General features: G+C 47.6%; 2 pseudogenes and 2 gene segments (V, D, J or C); 1 reads left to right on the forward strand and 3 right to left on the reverse strand.

Moving 5' to 3' along the window:
- Nucleotides 1-200: 200 nt before the first annotated feature.
- Nucleotides 201-818, reverse strand: LOC123465057 (annotated as a pseudogene).
- A 1335-nt stretch (nt 819-2153) lies between these two features.
- LOC112579874 lies at nt 2154-4113 on the reverse strand. The segment is given in 2 exon segments: nt 2154-3639; nt 3757-4113. Coding segments are annotated over 2 exon segments (393 nt in total).
- A 1762-nt stretch (nt 4114-5875) lies between these two features.
- Nucleotides 5876-7004, reverse strand: LOC123329891. The segment is given in 2 exon segments: nt 5876-6662; nt 6772-7004. Coding segments are annotated over 2 exon segments (573 nt in total).
- A 6076-nt stretch (nt 7005-13080) lies between these two features.
- Nucleotides 13081-14239, forward strand: LOC123330054 (annotated as a pseudogene).
- The last annotated feature ends 4916 nt before the right edge of the window (nt 14240-19155 follow it).

The raw sequence follows: 19155 nt of genomic DNA on the forward strand, positions 1-19155 counted from the left end.
TTTCCTTTTCCTTTAACAGGAGATGCTTCTGTGGTGGAAGCTCAGGAATGTGCGTTCACTGCCCAGTGACCCAGCAAGGGCGGCACTGACCCCCCTGCTCTGTGCTGCCGACTCCGACCTGGGAACCGAGGGCAACCGCTGTGAGCTCACCCAGGGGCGTGTGACCACCCCTGTGTGCCACTGGCCTAGGGAGGGGAGTCGAGCTGAGGGGGCAGCTGAGCTGAAGTCAGGGGACACCCAGACAGCTGGGTTCCGTGGTCTCAGGGACTCCAGGAAGGGAGGGGCAACACCTTGCCCTGGGAGCCCCATGGCTGTGGGGGAAGCAGGTTTTTGTCTCCTTCTCTCTGGCCTGAAGCACTGTGCAAACTTTCAAGCCGTCAGCCCATGAGAAACAGTAATAATCAGTGTCGTCCTCAGCATGAACTGAGGTGGTCAGAGAGGCTGAGTTGTCAGACTTGGAGCTAGAGAATTGATCTGGGACCCCTGGGGGTCGTTTGCTAATTTCACAGGTCAGGAGTCTGTGGGCCTTTCCTGAGAGCTGTTGGTACCAGCTCACATAACTCCCAATGTTGTTGCTGCTTCCAGTACAAGAGATGGTGACTCTCTGACCCAAAGTCCCAAACACGGAGGACGGCTGAGTCAGCACAGCCTGGGCCCAGGATCCTGGAAGGGGGACAGACAGAGATGGTGACTCGGGGGTCCAGACACGAGAGCAGGGAGCAAGGCCTGTGAGGCTTCCCAGGGCCCTTCCCCTGTCCCTGCATCCAGTCACCTGTACAGAGAGGGCCCAGGGTGAGGAGCAGAGGGGATCAGGCCATGGTGGACACGGTCAGGGTGTCCTGCCGTCTGTGGCCCCACAGCTGACCAGAGGGTCCCCACACTGCTCCTTCCCCTCTTCATACCCTGAGAGGGGGAGGGTCCATTCATTCAAATGACTCCTACCCACCCGTCCCTGGGCAATGGCTCAGGCCCCTGTGCCTGAGGGTGGCCAGTGGGTGGGCTGGGGCGGGGCTGTGTGTGGCCCTGGGGTGGGAGGTCACAGCTGGGAGCTGGGAGCAGAGGCCACCAGGCAGCACCAGGGTCCCAGCTCCTATCCCCTAACCACCCTCGGAACGCCCCCCGAGCGCCCCCTGGTGTCCTGGCCCAGACACACATCCTGTGACCTGGTGACCAGAGCCCTCAGAGAAGCCCCTGACCTGCTCTGTGCTCTGTCTCTTTCTTGCCTTCAGGCCAGGAGCCCGTTCTGTGTCCCCTGTGACCTCAGGGCCGTCTGTGGGCTCTCCTCCGACCCTCAGGGTCAGTCTGTACACGGCGCGCTTGGCAGCTCAGGGATCAGGACTGAGGGGGCGTCTGGGACACATATTCCTTTTATCAGGGTCAGGTCAGGACAGTGACGACCCCGTGGAAGCAGCCTCCCGACCGTGCAGGACGGGGGTGCTTTCTCCTTCATTAAAAATTAAGCAGTGCCTTACACACGCACACACACACACACACGGATTGCTTCGAGGTCCTTTCCCAGTGGATAATAAGCATTTTGTTTTTATACTCCGTGACCCCACTGTACTAGTTCCTGGTCTCCTCTTTCCCAAGTGAAATAAAACATTTGCCACGTGTTCACTCCCTGTAGGCTTGGGAAGCAGAAGCCACCTTTCTGAGTGCGGCTAACTCTGCTCCCAGCTCCCAGGACACGGATGAAGGTGTCTGTGGTGGCACCACCTGTGTCCACAGCCCGGATCACGATCAGCCCTGTCCTCCTCCTCTTTCATCCGAGGATAGGAGCCCCCAGTCGTCAAGGAACCTGAGCGACCGCGTCTGGAGCCAAAGGACCAATCGCGGCTCCTGAGGGCTGGGGACCCGCAGGCATCGTGGTTTGGGGTCTCTGGCTGGGACCTGTTGGTTCCCGGACACCTCACACCGCCAGCTCTGCCGCTCCTTCCAGGACTAGAGGCCCTGAGCACTGAGCTGGACAATGGGCCCGGCTGAGACAGCGCAGACTGCGTTCAGGACTCTGTGCTCAGCGGGGAGGGGCAGGTGGCACGTCACTGCTGCAGAGCCTGACTCTGAGCAGGCAGAGTGACCCTTGTGTGGCGTCAGGAACCATCATCCTTCCTTTGACCTCTAAGAGCTCCGCCCCGTCCCCGCTGCTCACACCCCCTCCAACTTCTCAAGGGAAACAGGTCTAAGGAAGCACCACTGTAAATAATGCAGGGACTGCACAGCCCGGCTACTCACTGTTTTCCTGGAAGAAAATATTTCACTCTTGCTCAAATTTTCTTTTATCTTTCTTGCTGAATGTTTATTGTTATCATACAAATGCGGTCAAATCTTAAGTTTTTTTTTTTATTTCTGGGACCAAAGTAACACATTTTTGAACTACTTTTAAATTTACATAATTTAAAAATTATATACTATTTTAAATAATTGTCGACTTGAACATTTCCCTATTCATTCTCATTAATTTTCAGCATAATTTTATATTTATGACTCATTGGAAAACACCTTTTGCTAGGAAAGATTGAGGGCAGGAGGAGAAGGCGATGACAGACGTTGAGATGGTTGGGTGGCCTCACGGATCCAGTGGACTTGAACTTGGGCACGCTCCAGGATGGTGAGGGACAGGGAAGCCTGGTGTGCTGCAGTCCATGGAGTCAGACATGACTTCGCAACTGAACAACAAGTTGCTTTACAATGTTATGTTGTGCTACTTTTAATGACTTATCTCAGTGACACTCAGTGTTTTGAACGACAGATGAGGAGTGACTGTTCACCGTGCCTTTAATTTCTCTTGCATGTTTGTCTTTTCAGCGCACAGCCTTCTGATCTTCCTCAGATTTATCTTTAAGTGTTTTCTGTTGATTGTGTCATACATGTTAGTGGTTTTATTTTCAGAAACTGGAGGTTCGTTACTGAACTACAAAATACAATTCATTTCTGCATGTTGACTTTTATATCACAAAATCCCAAGTGAAACAGTCACAGAAGCCTGTCTTATTGAGCCCTTGACCCTGAGCTGGGCCTGGCCTGAAACCACCTCTTCTGGGCTCAGCCAATGTCTTCATCAAAAAGTTTTTATCTCGGAACAAGCAATGTTTGCCCAAGAAAACTGGCATTGGATAAGAGTATCTTAGCAATCTAAAAGCTAAATTGAAGCAAAAGATACAATATTATCAAATCTGCTGGTGTGAGGAAAATGGGTTGCTTGTCTACCATCTGACAGTTGGAAGTCACCGCCTGAACTAGGCTTCATCCGAGCCACGAGCAGGCTGGGTGGGGAGGCCTCTGTCTCACTGCCTCACTGGTCTGGAGCCGTGTAAGCGCTAGTGTCGCCATGCCACACAGCACAGTAGTAGTCGGCCTCGTCCTCGGGCTGCAGCCCAGAGATGAGCAGGAGCCCTGCGTTGGTCGAGGCATCTTTGGATCCAGAGAAGCGGCTGGGGACCCCGGAGCCCTGGTGCTTATCTGAGTCTGACTTGAACCTCAGGAGGTACCGGGGAGGGCTCCCTGCCTTCTGCTGATACCAGTATATGCTATAGTTGCTCACATTGTAGCCACTGCTCAGGGTGCAGGAGAGTCTGGCTGATGCTCCCCGAGACGCCGAGAGGGTGACCGGCTGAGTCAGCACAGGCTGGGAGAGGGAACCTGCAGACACAGACACAGGGGAGAGGGGGCAGGAGCTGCAGGAAAGGTTCCCAGAGTCTGTGCCCCAGGGGCTGATGAGGCTGGGACTGAGCCCTGGTGCCCGGGGCCTGTGCCTACCTGTGTAGAGAGAGAGGAACACGAGCAGGAGAGGAGTCCAGGCCATGGTGCTCACAGCTTCCTGGTCCCCACCTTGGGGCTGGGCTGCCCCAGGTCTTCTTTTCTAGCCCAGCCTCTGCCTGAGGAGGGGCTGCCATGCAAATAGGGGTCCACCCAGGACCCGCCCAGCTCATCTCTCAGCCCGGATGCTGGAGCTCAGCTCACAGCCCAGACTCAGGGGGTGGAAGGGAGTTCCCTCTTGGGAGACCCTGGAGGAAGCACCTGCTGAGACCACATGACAGGGGACTCTGCAGCCAGAGAGGACACTGCTGAGTGCCCCTAGGGGTGCATACGCCGCCCCCAGCCCAGCTCCAGGAGTCAGTGATGCTCCCTGAGCAGCGGTGCATGGACCCCAGGGCTGTCCCACAGCGCCGCCTGCTGGGCACATGTGGAAAATAAAAACAAAAAGCAAAAAAAACCCTCTAGAATTAAGGAGGTAAAATGCAAACTTTTCTAGGAAGCTGCATCGCTGAGCTAGTAGAGAAAACAAGCAAGAAGATTAATTTCTTTGGAAAAATATGGAAATCTTACTATTGAATTACTCCACAAAAAGACATAACATGCATTTCCTCACCTGAAATATGTGACAAACTTGAGCCACTACATTGTTCTACATTGCATTGTATGCATGTCTTTTTAAAAACATTGAAAAAGATGCAATTATTTCCTAGTTTTTTGAGAATTAGTTAAAACATTTGTACATATACCTGAAAAATTTATGAGAGGAAATATTACAAGCCACTAACATTAAGTATTGATCAAAATGTTCTAATCAGAAAGTTAACAAAAAATTCAAAATTTAAGAACTTGATACTGATACCGAATGTTATTTTCACCATCTACAAGTTATATTTTATATTAAGACATATTAAAAAATAAATTTAGAACCAAGAATAAAATCCATGTAAAAATAGAAACACCTAGACATGATTGTAGTATTGCTGGTATATACTCATTTGCTGCTGGTACCTACTCATTTGGTGCTGCTGCTAAGTCGCTTCAGTCGTGTCCGACTCTGTGCGACCCCAGAGACGGCAGCCCACCAGGCTCCGCGGTCCCTGGGATTCTTCAGGCAAGAACACTGGAGTGGGTTGCCATTTCCTTCTCCAATGCATGAAAGTGAAAAGTCAAAGTGAAGTCGCTCAGTTGTGTCCAACTCCTAGCAACCCCATGGACTGAAGCTCCTCTGTCCATGGGATTCGTGTAATTTCGTGCAGGAGGACTTAATGTCTCCATTAATTGGGAAAGTTAAGGGACAAAAATAACGCTAATCAATGTAAAGTAAAATTATGGTTTTGTGTTCAGATTAGATGTTCTTATAACTTAGCTATTTAATAAAATTCATAAGATTATTTTCATTTCTCAACATGTGTTTGTAAGAATCATCTCATATCAAACAAAATGTTCATACTAAATCCTTTTCCTATTATTCCAAAGCATGGATGATTGTGTAGGGAAAAATACAAAAATAGGTGAGGAGAGGAACTGATAAAGGACAGACCATCAGCACCAACCTTGAAGGAGGGTGAGACAGGAACCATGGATGCCCCACACCCTGTGCCCAGATGCCAGGAGCACAAGGCAGGGCAAAGGCCTCCAAACCCACATCCCATCACTTTCCCCTAAAGGACAGTCTTGGTTCAGGAGTGAGGACACAAAGGGAGGGGTCCAGGTCGTGGAGGAGGGCCCCCAGGACCCTGCTCTTGAGACGAAGTTGTTGACATGGAAAAAGTCCCTCCCCTGGGTCTCTTATCCTCTGTCCAGTTATCACTGCAGGTCAAGTTTATTGATATTTTTGTTGTGTAATTTCCCATCCATCCTAGCCTGGACCTCAGGTCTAGGCACTGACCCCCAGGATAGAGGAGCGGAAGTAAGAGGCAAGACTGTTGCTCACAGCTGACAGCTCTCTTGTTCCCTGGGGCCCAGGTGCAGGAAAGTCACTCTCCAGGGAGCACCCTGCTTCCCACGCGGGCAAAGGCCAGTGGAGGAGGTTCCCAGGTTGCCTGGCCAGGAGCCTGGAGCCCTGGGTGAGCCTGAGAGGCTGTCACAGGAAAGGCAGGAGCAGCATCCTGGGCCGCAGCTCAGCCCAGTGATGGCCAAAGAGCCTGAACGCCAGACTAGAGGCCAGGGAACCAAGCAGGGACCCCCTGTGTCCACTATTAGCCTCAGAGAGAAGGAGAGCTGCTGGGACCAGGACACATACTGGATGCATTGATGCACCCAGAGTCAGGCAGAACTGTACTGTGTTCCTCTGGTTCTGACCCGACCCATCATGAACTCTGACCCCAGGGCATCTGCCCCTGGCACTGGGGATTTCTGCTCAAATTGAGAAAATCAGATAATGATTTGCTACAAAGGAAAGCTGGAGAAGGGGTGAATTAAGAAACATGTGATCAGATTTTTCTGGACCAAGTTCCGTGGTGTGACTGAGCACAGTCTTAGGCCAAACATCAAATAAAGCGGCTGCCTTTGCAGAGGATGTTTCTGCCCCCAGAGCCCCGACTCTGAGAGGACAGCAGGTTTTTGTCGCACTTCCCCCTTGACCTGGAGCACTATGGGACCACTAAGACTGAGGTCAGCAGACACACAGTAATAATCAGCCTCGTCCTCAGCCTGGAGCGAAGTGATGGTCAGGGTGGCTGTGTTGCCAGACTTGGTGCCAGAGAATCGGTCAGGGACCCCCAAGGGTCGTTTGTTACGATTATAGATCAGGGTTTTGGGGGCCAATCCTGGGATCAGTTGGTACCAGCTCACATGATTGCCACGCCCAACATAGCTGCTGCTTCCGGTGCAGGTGATGGAGACCCTCTGGCCCAGGGACCCGGACACGGAGGGCAGCTGAGTCAGCACAGCCTGGGCCCAGGAACCTGGAATGGGGAGAGACAGAGATGGTGACTTGGGGGTCCAGACACGAGAGGAGGGAGCAGCGCCTGTGAGTCTTCCCAGGGCCCTTCCCCTGTCCCCCCATCCAGTCACCTGTGCAGAGAGCGACCAGGGTGAGGAGCAGAGGGGACCAGGCCATGGTGGACATGGTCAGGGCGTCCTGCTGTCTGTGGCCCCACAGCTGAGCAGAGCGTCCCCACACTGCTCCTTCCCCTCTTCATACCCTGAGAGGGGGCGGGGCCTTTCATTCAAATGACGCCCAGCTCTCTGACCCCTCCCTGGGCCCCGAGTCTGGTCCCTGTGCCTGAGGGGGGCAGGGTGTGGACTGGGGCGCGGCTCTTGGGGCCCAGGGGTGGGAGGTCCCATCCAGGAGCCCTGAGCAGTGGTTGCCAGGCAGGGTCAGGGCCTGGGCCCAGCTCTCACCCCACTAACCACCTCAGGAATGGCCCTCGAGTGCCCCCTGGTGTCCAGGCCCAGACACGCTTCCTGTGACCTGGTGACCAGAGCCCTCATGGACAATTCCTGCCCCTGCTCTGTGTGCTGTCCCCGCCTCAGAGCCTGTTCAGGGGCCTCCTCTGTATCCGCTGTGACCTCAGGGCCCCCTGTGTGCTCCCCTCAGGCCCCTCAGGCTGAGTCTGTCCCTGGCTCCCTGGGCTGCTCAGGGTCAGGACTGAGAGGGCTTCTGGGGCACAAGTTCCTCTTGCATCAGGATCAGGTCAGGGCGGTGCTGGCCCCGGGGAGGCCCATCCCCTTCTGGGCAGAATAGCGGGTCCCTCCTCTGTGTGTCCCCTCCCTGGTGGCCGGAGCCCTGCTTCCTCTCTGTGTCCCCTCAGCCGTGAGGAGGAGGGGGCTCTTTTCTGTTGAGGTGGGAAGGTGCAGGGGGAGAGGCCTGGGGTGGGACCCTTGATTCCTAAACGCTTGGATCTTTACTATGTGCAAACCTTCCCACACTCTGGACCCCATGCCCATGTCCTGTCTTATGAAGTGACCCCTCCTGGGCGTCTCTCCTGCAGGCACAGGGCACAGGCTGCAGGGAGCAGGCCTGATGGTGCTCCTGGCCGTTTTTATTGAGACTCTGAAGGGCTCTGAGCAGCATGTGTTCCCAGGGAGCGTGATATGTGGTGGCTGTTAGGACGAATTGTTCCAAGCAGTGGGTTCGAGAAGATACAGTTCAGGGAGTTTGGTTGGAGAAGAGGCCCTACTATAGTTTGCCCCGCACTGAATGTGTGTGGTACACTGTAGGTGTGTGACTGTGAGATTCCTAAAAAATATTTATTTATTCATTATCTGGGTGCTGTCTTAGTTGTGGCTTGTGGGATCTAGTTCCCAGACCAAGGATGAAACCAGGCTGACTGCACTGGGAACATGGAGTCTTAGCCACTGGACCACCTGGGAATTCCCTGAGACAGTAAATGTATGAAAATATGTTAATGGATTAGTGAAAATTTTAAGGTCGTTGCTTTAAATACATGCATGAAATTTAACTGAAGGACAATCTATGTTTATTTCAATTTTTCATTGATAAGAGTTACATATCTGAAATATAATTCTTTGTAAGGTTTTATTAAGAAAATATTAAATAAATGACACAAGACAGAGCTTTTGAAATTTTTTCTTAAGAAGTAAAACTTGATTTTTACACAGATATTTGCATTATTAATATTTAGGAGTCTGAGTGAAGCAGAGCAGGAACCAGCCTCTTTCTGCCACTTATAGCATATCCACTGGGGGATTTTGATTTCTGATTAGGAAGATGTGAAGACCTACAAGACCTTTTAGATCTAACACCCAAAAGAGATATCCTTTTCATTATAGAGGACTGGAATGCAAAAGTGTGAAGTCAAGAAACACCTGCAGTAACAGGCAAATTTAGCCTTGGAGTACAGAATGAAGCAGGGCAACGGCTCCTAGAGTTTTGCCAAGAGAACACACTGGTCATAGCAAACACCCTCTTCCAACAACACAAGAGAAGACTCTACACATGGACATCAGCAGATGGTCAATACTGAAATCAGATTGATTATATTCTTTGCAGCCAAAGATGGAGAAACTCTATACAGTCAACAAAAACAAGACCAGGAGCTGACTGTGGCTCAGATCATAAACTCCTTATTGCAAATTCAGACTTAAATGGAAGAAAGTAGGGAAAACCACTAGACCATTCAGGTATGACCTAAATCAAATCCCTTATGATTATAGAGTGGAACTGAGAAATAGATTTAAGGGACTAGATCTGATAGACAGAGTGCCTGGTGAACTATGGACAGAGGTTCATGATATTATACAGGAGACAGGGATCAAGACCATCCCCAAGAAAAACAAATGCAAAAAAGCAAAATGGCTGCCTGAGGAGGCCTTACAAATAGCTATGAAGAGAAACCAAAGCAAAGGAGAAAAGGAAAGATATACCCATTTGAATTCCAAAGAATTCCAAAGAATAGAGTTCCAAAGAATAGCAAGAAGACATAAGAAAATCTTCCTCAGTGATCAATCCAAAGAAATAGAGGAAAACAATAGAATGGGAAAGACTAGAGATCTCTTTAAGAAAATTAGAGATACCAAGGGATCAGTTCATGCAAAGATAGGCTCAATAAAGGACAGAAATGTTATGGACCTAACAGAAGCAGAAGATATTAAGAAGAGGTGGCAAGAATATGCAGAAGAACTATACAAAAAAGATCTTCACGACCCAGATAATCACGATGGTGTGATCACTTATCCAGAGCCAGACATCCTAAATGTGAAGTCAAGTGGGCCTTAGGAAGCATCACTACGAACAAAGCTAGTGGAGATGATGGAATTCCAGTTGAGCTATTTCAAATCCTAAAAGATGATGCTTGAAAATGCTGCACTCAGTATGCCAGCAAATTTGGAAAACTCAGTGGCCACAGGACTGGAAAAGGTCAGTTTTCATTTTAATCCCAAAGAAAGGCAGTGCCAAAGAATGCTCAAACTACCGCACAAGTGCCCTCATCTCACCCGCTAGTAAAGTAATGCTCAAAATTCTCCAAGCCACACTTCAGCAATACAAGAACTGTGAACTTGCAGATGTTCAAGCTGGTTTTAGAACAGGCAGAGGAACCAGAGATCAAATTGCCAACATCCGCATGGAAAAGGAAGAGAGTTCCAGAAAAACATCTACTTCTTTGTTGACTATGCCAAAGCCTTTGACCGTGTGAATCACAATAAACTGTGGAAAATTCTAAAAGAGATGGGAATACGAGATCACCTGACCTGCCTCTTGAGAAACCTATATGCAGGTCAGGAAGCAACAGTTAGAACTGGACATGGAACAACAGACTGGTTCCAAATAGGAAAAGGAGTATGTCAAGGCTGTGTATTGTCACCCTGCTTATTTAACTTATATGCAGAGTACATCATGAGAAATGCTGGACTGGAGGAAGCACAAGCTGAAATCAAGATTGCTGGTAGAAATATCAATAACCTGAGATATGCAGATGACACCACCCTTATGGCAGAAAGTGAAGAAGAATTAAGAGCCTCTTGATGAAAGTGAAAGAGGAGAGTGAAAAAGCTGGCTGAAAGCTCAACATTCAGAAAACTAAGATCATGGCATCTGGTCCCATCACTTCTTGGAAAATAGATGGGGAAACAATGACAGACTTTATTTTTGGGGGGCTCCAAAATCACTACAGATGGTGACTGCAGCCATGAAATTAAAAGACCCTTACTCCTTGGAAGGAAAGTTATGACCAACCTAGACCCGTCCCTACCTGAGCAGTGAGAGAGGAACACGAGCATATGAAAAAGCAGAGACATTACTTTGCCAATAAAGGTCCATTTAGTCAAAGCTATAGTTTTTCTAGTAGTCATGTATGAATGTCAGTGTTGGACTATAAATAATGCTGAGCGCTGAAGAATTGATGCTTTTGAGCTGTGGTGTTGGAGGAGACTTTTGAAAGTCCCTTGGAGTGTAAGGAAATCCAACCAATCCATCCCAAAGGAGATCAGTCCTGAGTGTTCATTGGAAGGACCGATGCTGAAGCTGAAACTCCAATCCTCTGGCCACCTGATGCAAAGCACTGACTCATTTGGAAAAGACAGTGATGCTGGGAAAGATTGAAGGTGGAAGGAGAAGGGGAGGACAGAGGATGAGATGGTTGGATGGCATCACCGACTCAATGAACACGAGTTTGAGTAAACTCCAGGAATTGGTGATGGACAGGGAGGCCTGACGCGCTGCAGTCCATGGGGTCGCAAGGAGTTGGGCACAACTGAGCAACTGAACTGAACTGAACTGAGGAAGATGGTGTCAAAACACAGCAGTCTGAGCGATCAGAGCCGTGGGTGAGTCTCAGATCTGAGATGAGGGGCAGTACATGACAGGAAACTCAGAAGTGACCACAGGAGGTTAAGCAGAGTGAGAGTGGAACAGCAGTGATGGGCGCAGCAGGGAGGACACAGGGGCGCAGTGCCTGTTCAGCCTTGTGCAGTGTGAAGCACCTCATAAATACCAGTGTTTTGGGGACAGTAGCAGTTATAATCAGCCTCATCCTGAGTCTGCAGCCCAGAGATGAGCAGGAGCCCTGTGTTGGCCAAAGCAGCCTTGGATCCAGAGAAGTGACTGGGGACCCCGGAGCCCTGGGGCTTATCTGAGTCTGACTTGAACATCAGGAGGGACCGGGGAGGGCCCCCTGGCTTCTGCTGGAAACAGGACATTTGGTAGCCACCAACACTGTACCCACTGCTCAGGGTGCAGGTGAGTCTGGCTGTTGCTCCTGGAGACGCAGATGGGGAGGCCGGCTGAATCAGCACAGGCTGGGAGAGGGAACCTGCAGACACAGACACAGGGGAGATGGGGCAGGAGCTGCAGGAAAGGTTCCCAGAGTCTGCGCCCCAGGGGCTGATGAGGCTGGGACTGAGCCCTGGTGCCCGGACCTGTCCCTACCTGAGCAGTGAGAGAGGAACACGAGCAGGAGAGGAGTCCAGGCCATGGTGCTCACAGGACCCTGGTTGCCACAGTGGGGCTAGGCTGCCCCAGGCCTCCTTTTCTCCCCCTGACTCTGCCAGAGGAGGGGCGCCATGCAAATAGGGGCCTACCAAGGGCCCGTCCAGCCCATCTCTCAGCCCTGATGCTGGAGCTCAGCTCACAGCCCAGATTCAGGGGGTGGAGGGGAGTTCCCTCTTGGGAAACCCTGGAGGAAGCACCTGCCGAGACCACACAGGTCCCTGCTCACGGGTCTCTGCACTCAGACAGGACACACTGCTGAGTTCCCCCAGGAGCACAGGCCCTGCCCCCAGCCCAGCTCCTGGAGGAAGTAGTGCTCCCTGAGCAGCTGTGCAGGGACCCCAGGGCAGTCCCACAGCGCCGCCTGCTGGTATCATGTGGGAAAAATTTGCAGAAAAAGGGAATGAAGTTCAGCGTTCTAAGAAGGTACATTTGTTCTAGTAGAGAAAATAAGTAAACAGTGAAGATGCTTAGAAGAAACAGGATATTTTGTCATGAACTTACTCCACAAAAAGACATAATGTATCCTTATTTAGCGTAAATATGTAACAAACTTCAGGACTTATATGCTTCCCATACATTGGGTTTGTATTTTTTTAAGCATTGAAAAAGATGTAAAACTTGTGGTTCTCTGAGAAAGCAGTTAAAGTGTTTTACATACAACCCATAAATAAAGCACAGAAGAGGCAAATTTATAGGACTTCCCTTGCTTTCCTGTGTTTAAGGATCTGCCTGTCGATGGAGGGGACATGGTTGCAGTGCCAGATGCAGGAAGCTCCTGCATTCTGCAGAGCAACTCACAGGAAAGCCGAACTGCTGAAGCTCCATCCCCCGGAGCTGGTGCCCTGCAGCAAGAGAATCCGCCCCAATGAGAACCCAGTGCACTGCAGTGAAGAGCGGCCGCGCCGCCCCGCAACCAGAGCCCAGGAGCAGTGAAGACCCCGCACAGCCATCAGTCAACCAATAAAGTGTAAAAAACAACCAGACAACCAAACCAGTAGAAGGGGACATTACAGACCACGGTCGTTAAACACTGATCCAAGTCCTCTTAACAAAATGAAACATTAGAAAAGTAGAAAAATCCTAATATCAGGTTAAGACATTGACAGTGTTACCAAATGTTATTTTTTTGAATATATGTTATATTTTATATTAAGACTCTTAAACATAGATTTACAAGGCAATCCAGTACACATGCTCCCAGCCGCCCCCGACCCCTTCGGGCTCTTCTCGTGTCTCTGGAGCCTGGGCGTTTTCCAAGACAAATCTGGGGTCATCCTCCTTGTCCAAGGCAACTGAGGCTGCCCCAGGGAGCAGCCTGGGGGGAACCTGGCGACCGTGGTGCTTGGCGGGCAGTGGGACCACGAAGCCAAGGGGAAGGTGCTGGATCTGCTGGTGAGGACACCAGCACGCTGTGCCACCGCCGAGGAGGAAGTAATGCTGCCTGAACAGCTGCAGATTCTGTGGAGGGTGATTTTTCTCTTTTACCCAGTGGAATGATTACCCAGTGGAACAACTCAGGCTCCCAGTGGGGCCTGAATATTACTGCGTTCATTGGAAAGAAAGTGGTAATTCATCTAGATGGATTGTTTAAAGAAGCAGAAAAAAACATTCAAACAGGGGAAGGTCTAGAAGGCTGGACAAAGAATTCTCATACCTGACAGAGCTCATATTGTACTTGATGTTCATCAGACAGCTGATGGTATCCAGGAACAACAGAGAGGAGAACAAGCAGGAAAAAATTCGGGTACCACAAAAAGGGCATTTGCCCCATTTATCCTTCTCAAAAGGACCAGAGTGGACTTAGGATATGTGATCTTGTTTCTGACTTTGAAGGCTTTTCTGAGAGGTTCCAAGTTCTGGCTAACCACTACAAATCTATATACCCCACATAGGAAATAGACATTGAAGATGAATTCCAAAAACTCAAGGGTTAAATGGAAAGGGTGAAACCAACTGTGAGATATATGGAGTTTATTTCCTATATCGGGCTTTCAAAGAAAGACCATCAAAGAAAATCTGGGTAGAAGGTACAAATGCAGCACTGCTAGATATTCATTTTGAAAGTTATCCTTTCATAACCTCTTTGAACTGTACTGTTGGAGGTGTTTCTACTGGCTTGGGTATGCCGCCTTAAAATGTGGAGAAGTGTATGGAGTTGTGAAAGTTTATACAACTAGAGTTGGGATTGGTCCCTTTCCTACAGAGCAAGACAATGCAATTGGAGAATTATTACCAACAAGGGATAGAGACTTTGGTGTAACTACAGGAAGGGAGAGAAGATGTGTCTGGTTGGACCTTGTTTTGATTAAATATGCTCATATGATTAATGGATTTACTGCATTGGTAGTCAAAACTTTTGATATTTTGGACATATTTAGGAAATCAGAGTTGAAGTTGCATACAAGTTAGATGGTGAGGTAATAACTCATTTCCCAGTAAACCAAGAACTCTTAAATCAATGGACTTAAATGTAAGACCCTCCGTAATGGAAGACACAGATATGAAAAGCAAGGACATTTAAGAAACTACCTATTAATGCCCAGAATTGTTTGGTTTATTGAAGATGAAGTTCAAATTCCAGTTAAATAGATTTGCTTAGATAAATCCAGAGTCTATGATTCAACTCTTTTAAGGATTTCCAGTGATACAAGAAGCATTCCTGGAGAGGTGGGGAAAGGACTTTCTTAAATATTTCATTTATGATCTACAAATTCTGAGAATCAAGACACTGAAATGAGGTTTAGGCCCAAGAGTCGCTTCCAGTCTTTCAAGATGGATGGCTGGTGTGGAGATACATTTTGGCAATTTGCAGTGTCAGCTGTCTTGCCTGGCATGATTGCCAAACCTTTGTTGTTCCTCTTACTTATGGTGCCGTACAGCTACTGCTAAGTCGCTTCAGTCGTGTCCGGCTCTGTGCGACCCCATAGACGGCAGCCCACCTGACTCCTCCTTCCCTGGGATTCTCCAGGCAAGAACACTGGAGTGGGTTGCCATTTTCTTCTCCAATGCATGAAAGTGGAAAGTGAAAGGGAAGTCAGTCAGTCGTGTTCGACTCCTAGCGACGCCATGGACTGCAGCCCACCAGGCTCCTCCGTCCATCGGACTTTCCAGGCAAGAGTACTGGAGTGGGTTGCCATTTCTTTTAATTTTAGTAGTAATATAATCAATGTTGTTTGAAATCAGATAGAATGATCTCTGTTCATTTCCAAGGCAAGCCAGTCAATATCACAGTAATCCAAGTCTACACCCTGACCAGTAATGCTGAAGAAGCTGAAGTTGAATGGTTCTATGAAGACCTAGAAGACCTTCTAGAGCTAACACCCAGAAAAGGTGTCCTTTTCAATATAGGGGACTGGAATGCAAAAGTAGGAAGTCAAGAAATACCTGAAGTAACAGGCAAATTTGGCCTTGGAGTACAGAATGAACCAGGGAAAAGCCTAATAGAATTTTGCCAAGAGAACACACTGGTCATAGCAAACACCCTCTTCCAACAACACAAGAGAAACCTTTACAGATGGCCATCACCAGATGGTCAATACCAATATTCTTTGCAGCTAAAGATGGAGAAGCTCTATATAGTCAGCAAAAACAAGACTAGAAACTGACTGTGGCTCAAATCATGAACTCCTTATTGCCAAATTCAGACTTAAATGGAAGAAAGTAGGGAAAACCACTAGACCATTCAGTGATGACCTAAATCAAATCCCTTATGATTATACAGTGGAAGTGACAAATAGAGTCAAGGGATTAGATCTGATAGACAGAGTGCCTGAAGAACTACGGATGGAGGTTTGTGACATTGTACAGGAGGCAGGGCTCATGATCATCCCCAAGAAAAAGTAATGCAAAAAGGCAAATGGTTGTCTGAGGAGACCTTACAAATAGCTGTGAAAAGAAGAGAAGCAAGAGGCAAATCAGAAAAAGAAAGATATACCCATTTGAATGCAGAGTTCCAAAGAATAACAAGGAGAGATAAGAAAGCCTTCCTCGGTGATCAATGTAAAGAAATACAGGAAAGCAATAGAATGGGAAAGACTAGAGATCTCTTCAAGGAAATTAGAGATACCAAGGGAACGTTTCATCCAAACATGGGCACAATAAAGGACGAAATGGTATGGGCCTAACAGAAGCAGAAGACATTAAGAAAGAGCTGGCAAGAATATACAGAAGAACTGTACAAAAAAGATCTTCATGAGCCAGAAGATCACAATGGTATGATGATTCACCTTGAGCCAGATCCTGGAATGTGAGTCAAGTGGGCCTTAGGAAACTAGGGATTACTGAGGTGAAATGTGACAAAAACTAGGGTGTTCAGAGGTAAAATCCGACAGAAACTAAGGGGTTCTGAATTAAAATCTGACAGAAACTCGGGGCAGGTGATGGTCTGAGGAAAAGTCAGACAGAAACTAGGTATCACTGAGATCAAATCTGGCAGAAACTAGGGGGTTCCAAGGTGGAACCTGAGAGAAATTAGGGTTTCCTGAGGTAATAACTGACAGAAACTATGAACTTCTGAGGTAAAATGTGACAGAAGCTAGGGGGTTCTGAGGTAAAATCTGACAGAAACTAAGGGTTGTGTGGTAAAAATCTGACAGAAAAAAAGGGTTCTGTGGTAAAATCTGACAGAAACGAGGCAGTTCTGAGGTGAAATTTGACAGAAACTAAGGGATACTGAGGTAAAATTTAACAGAAACTATAGTCTTCTGAGGTAAAATCTGGTAGAAACTAGGGGATTCTGTGGTAAAATCTGACAGGAATTAGGTACTTCTGGCATAAAATCTGACATAAACAGGGGCTTCTGGGGTAAAATCTGACAGAAACAAGGGGGTTCTGAGGGAAAATCTCATAGAAACTAGGGGGTTCTGAGGTAAAAACCTGACAGAACTAGGGGGTTCTGAGGTAAAATTTGACAGAAATGAAGGGATTCTGAGGTAATATCTAACAGAAACTTGGGATTTTGAGGTGAAATGTGACAGAAAATAGAGGCTTCTGAGGTGAAATCTGACAGAAACTAGGGGGTTCAGAGGTAAAATGTGACAGAAACTAAGGGGTTTTGAGGTGAAACTTGACAGAAGATAGGGGTTCCTGAGGTAAAATCTGTGAGAAAGTAGGGGGATTGTGAGGTAAGACTTGACAGAAACTAAGGGGTTCTGTGGTAATATATGAGGGAAACTAGGTTCTCCTTAGGTAAATCTGACAGAATATAATGGGTTTTGTGGTAAATCTGACATAAAGTAGGGGCTTCTGACATAAAATCTGACAAAAACTCCCCCGAGTTTTTGGTTCTGAGGTAAAATCTGACAGAATTACATGCTCCAGAGGTAAAATCGGATAGAAACTAGATGATACTGAGGTTATAGTCCAAGAGAAACTAGAGACTCTTTTGGTCAAATGTGACAGAAACTAGGGGGTTCTTAGGTAAAATCTGACAGAAATCAGGGGGTATGGAGGTAACATGTTAGAGAAACTGGAGGCTTCTGAGGTAAAAACTGACAGAAAGCAGGGGGTACTGAGGTAAAATGTGACAGAAATTAGAGGCTTCTGATGGAAAATCTGGCAGAAGCTAGGGGCTTCTAGGGTAAAATCTGACAGAAACTAGGTTGGTTCTGTGGTAAAAATCTCACAGAAACTAGGGGCTCCTGAGGTAAAATCTGTGAGAAACTAGGGGGGTTCTGGTTCTGTGGTAAAATCTGAAAGAAACTAGGTTTTTCCTTAGGTAAATCTAACATAGTATGGGGCTTCTGAGGAGGAGAAGGGGACGACAGAGGATGAGATGGTTAGATGGTATCATCGACTCAATGGGCATGAGTTTGAGCAAGCTTCAGGAGTTGGTGATGGACAGGGAAGCCTGGCATGATGCAGTCCATGGGGTCGCAAAATGTCAGACAGGACTGAGTGACTGAACTGAACTGAGGTTAAAATCTGACAGAAACTAAGGGGTTGTGTGGTAAACTCTGACAGAAATTAGATGGCTCCATGGTAAAATCAGACAGAAACCAGGGGATTCTGAGCTAAAATCTGACAGAAACTAGGTAGTTCTGAGGTAAAATCTGACAGAATTACAGGCTCCAGAGGTAAGATCTGATAGAAACTAAGCAATACAGAGCTATAATCTGAGAGAAACTAGAGACTCCTTTGGTGCAGTCTGACAGAAACTAAGGGGTTCTGACATAAAATCTGAGAGAAACTAGGGAGTCTCTGAAGTAAAATCTGGGAGAAACTAAGGGATTCTGTAGTAAAATCTGACAGAAACTAGGTTCTCCTTAGGTAAAATCTGACAGAAACTGGGTGGTTCTGTGGTAAAATCAGACAGAAATTAGGGGGTTCTGAGGTAAAATCTGACAGAAACCAGGTGGTTCTGAAGTAAAATTTGACAGAATTTGTTGGGGAGCGTAGTACAAAATAGCCATAAAAGGAGAAAATCCTTGGGAAAATGGCGAAGGGCCAGAAGTACTCGGCTTTGTACTGTGGACAGAAAACCATCTCCTGCCTTTGGTTATGCTCGGCACCAAGAATGAATAATAAATAGGGATGTTACTTGAGAAAACGGGTTGTGGGATAAGCACATGAGTCACTTAGAGCGCGCTGTCCTTGAAATGTTTTTACTGATTATGTGTTAACCCCGTATGCGCTCTGCTGGCCGTATACTTTAAGCTCTTTGTTCCTGCTTCTATAAAAAGGCTTGACTGCAGAAATAAACTTGCCAGTCCTTGCAAGAGACTGTCCGAGTGTCATTCTTTCAGGTTCGTCGCTTCCAAGTCCCGGGGAGAAAATCCCCAACAGAATTATACAGGCTCCGGAGGGAAAATCTGATAGAAACGAGGCAATACATAAGTATAGTCTGACAGACACTAGGGACTCCTTCGTCAAAATCTCACAGAAACTAAGCGCTCCAAGGTTAAATCTGACAGAAACTAGGGACCCCTTAGGTAAAATCTGACAGAAACTAGGGCATTCTGAAGTGAAATTGACAGAAACTCTGGTCGTCTGAGATAAAATCAGACAGAAAGTGGGATTCTCTTGTGAAATCTGACAGAAACTAGGGGGTCTGAGGTAATATCTGACAGAAACTAGGAAGTTCTGAGGTACAATCTGACAGAAACTAAGATGTTCTCAGGTAAAATCTGAGAGAGTGAAGAGGTTCTGAAGTAAAATCTGAAAGAAACCAGGGGTTCAGAGGTAAAATCTAACAGAAACTAGGAGATTTTGAGTGAAAATCTGACAAAAAGATGGAGGTTCTGAAGCAAAATTTCAGGAAATATGAGGTTCTTAGGCAAATTACAGAAACGAGGAGAGTCTGAGGTTAAATCTGATGAAAACTAGGAAGTTCTGATTGAAAAACTGACAGAAGGAGGTTCTCAGCTAAAATATTAGAGGACATACAGAGTCTTCCTGTGACCTGAAAAGACACAGGCCTACCAGGAAGCCAACAGCTGAGGACAGAGACCTCATGCCCCTCCCTCTATGTCTGAAGTAAATTCATCATAGCAAATGCTGTATCTGAA

This window comes from Bubalus bubalis, chromosome 17 (genome assembly GCF_019923935.1).
Source record: "Bubalus bubalis isolate 160015118507 breed Murrah chromosome 17, NDDB_SH_1, whole genome shotgun sequence".
Lineage (NCBI taxonomy): Eukaryota > Metazoa > Chordata > Mammalia > Artiodactyla > Bovidae > Bubalus > Bubalus bubalis.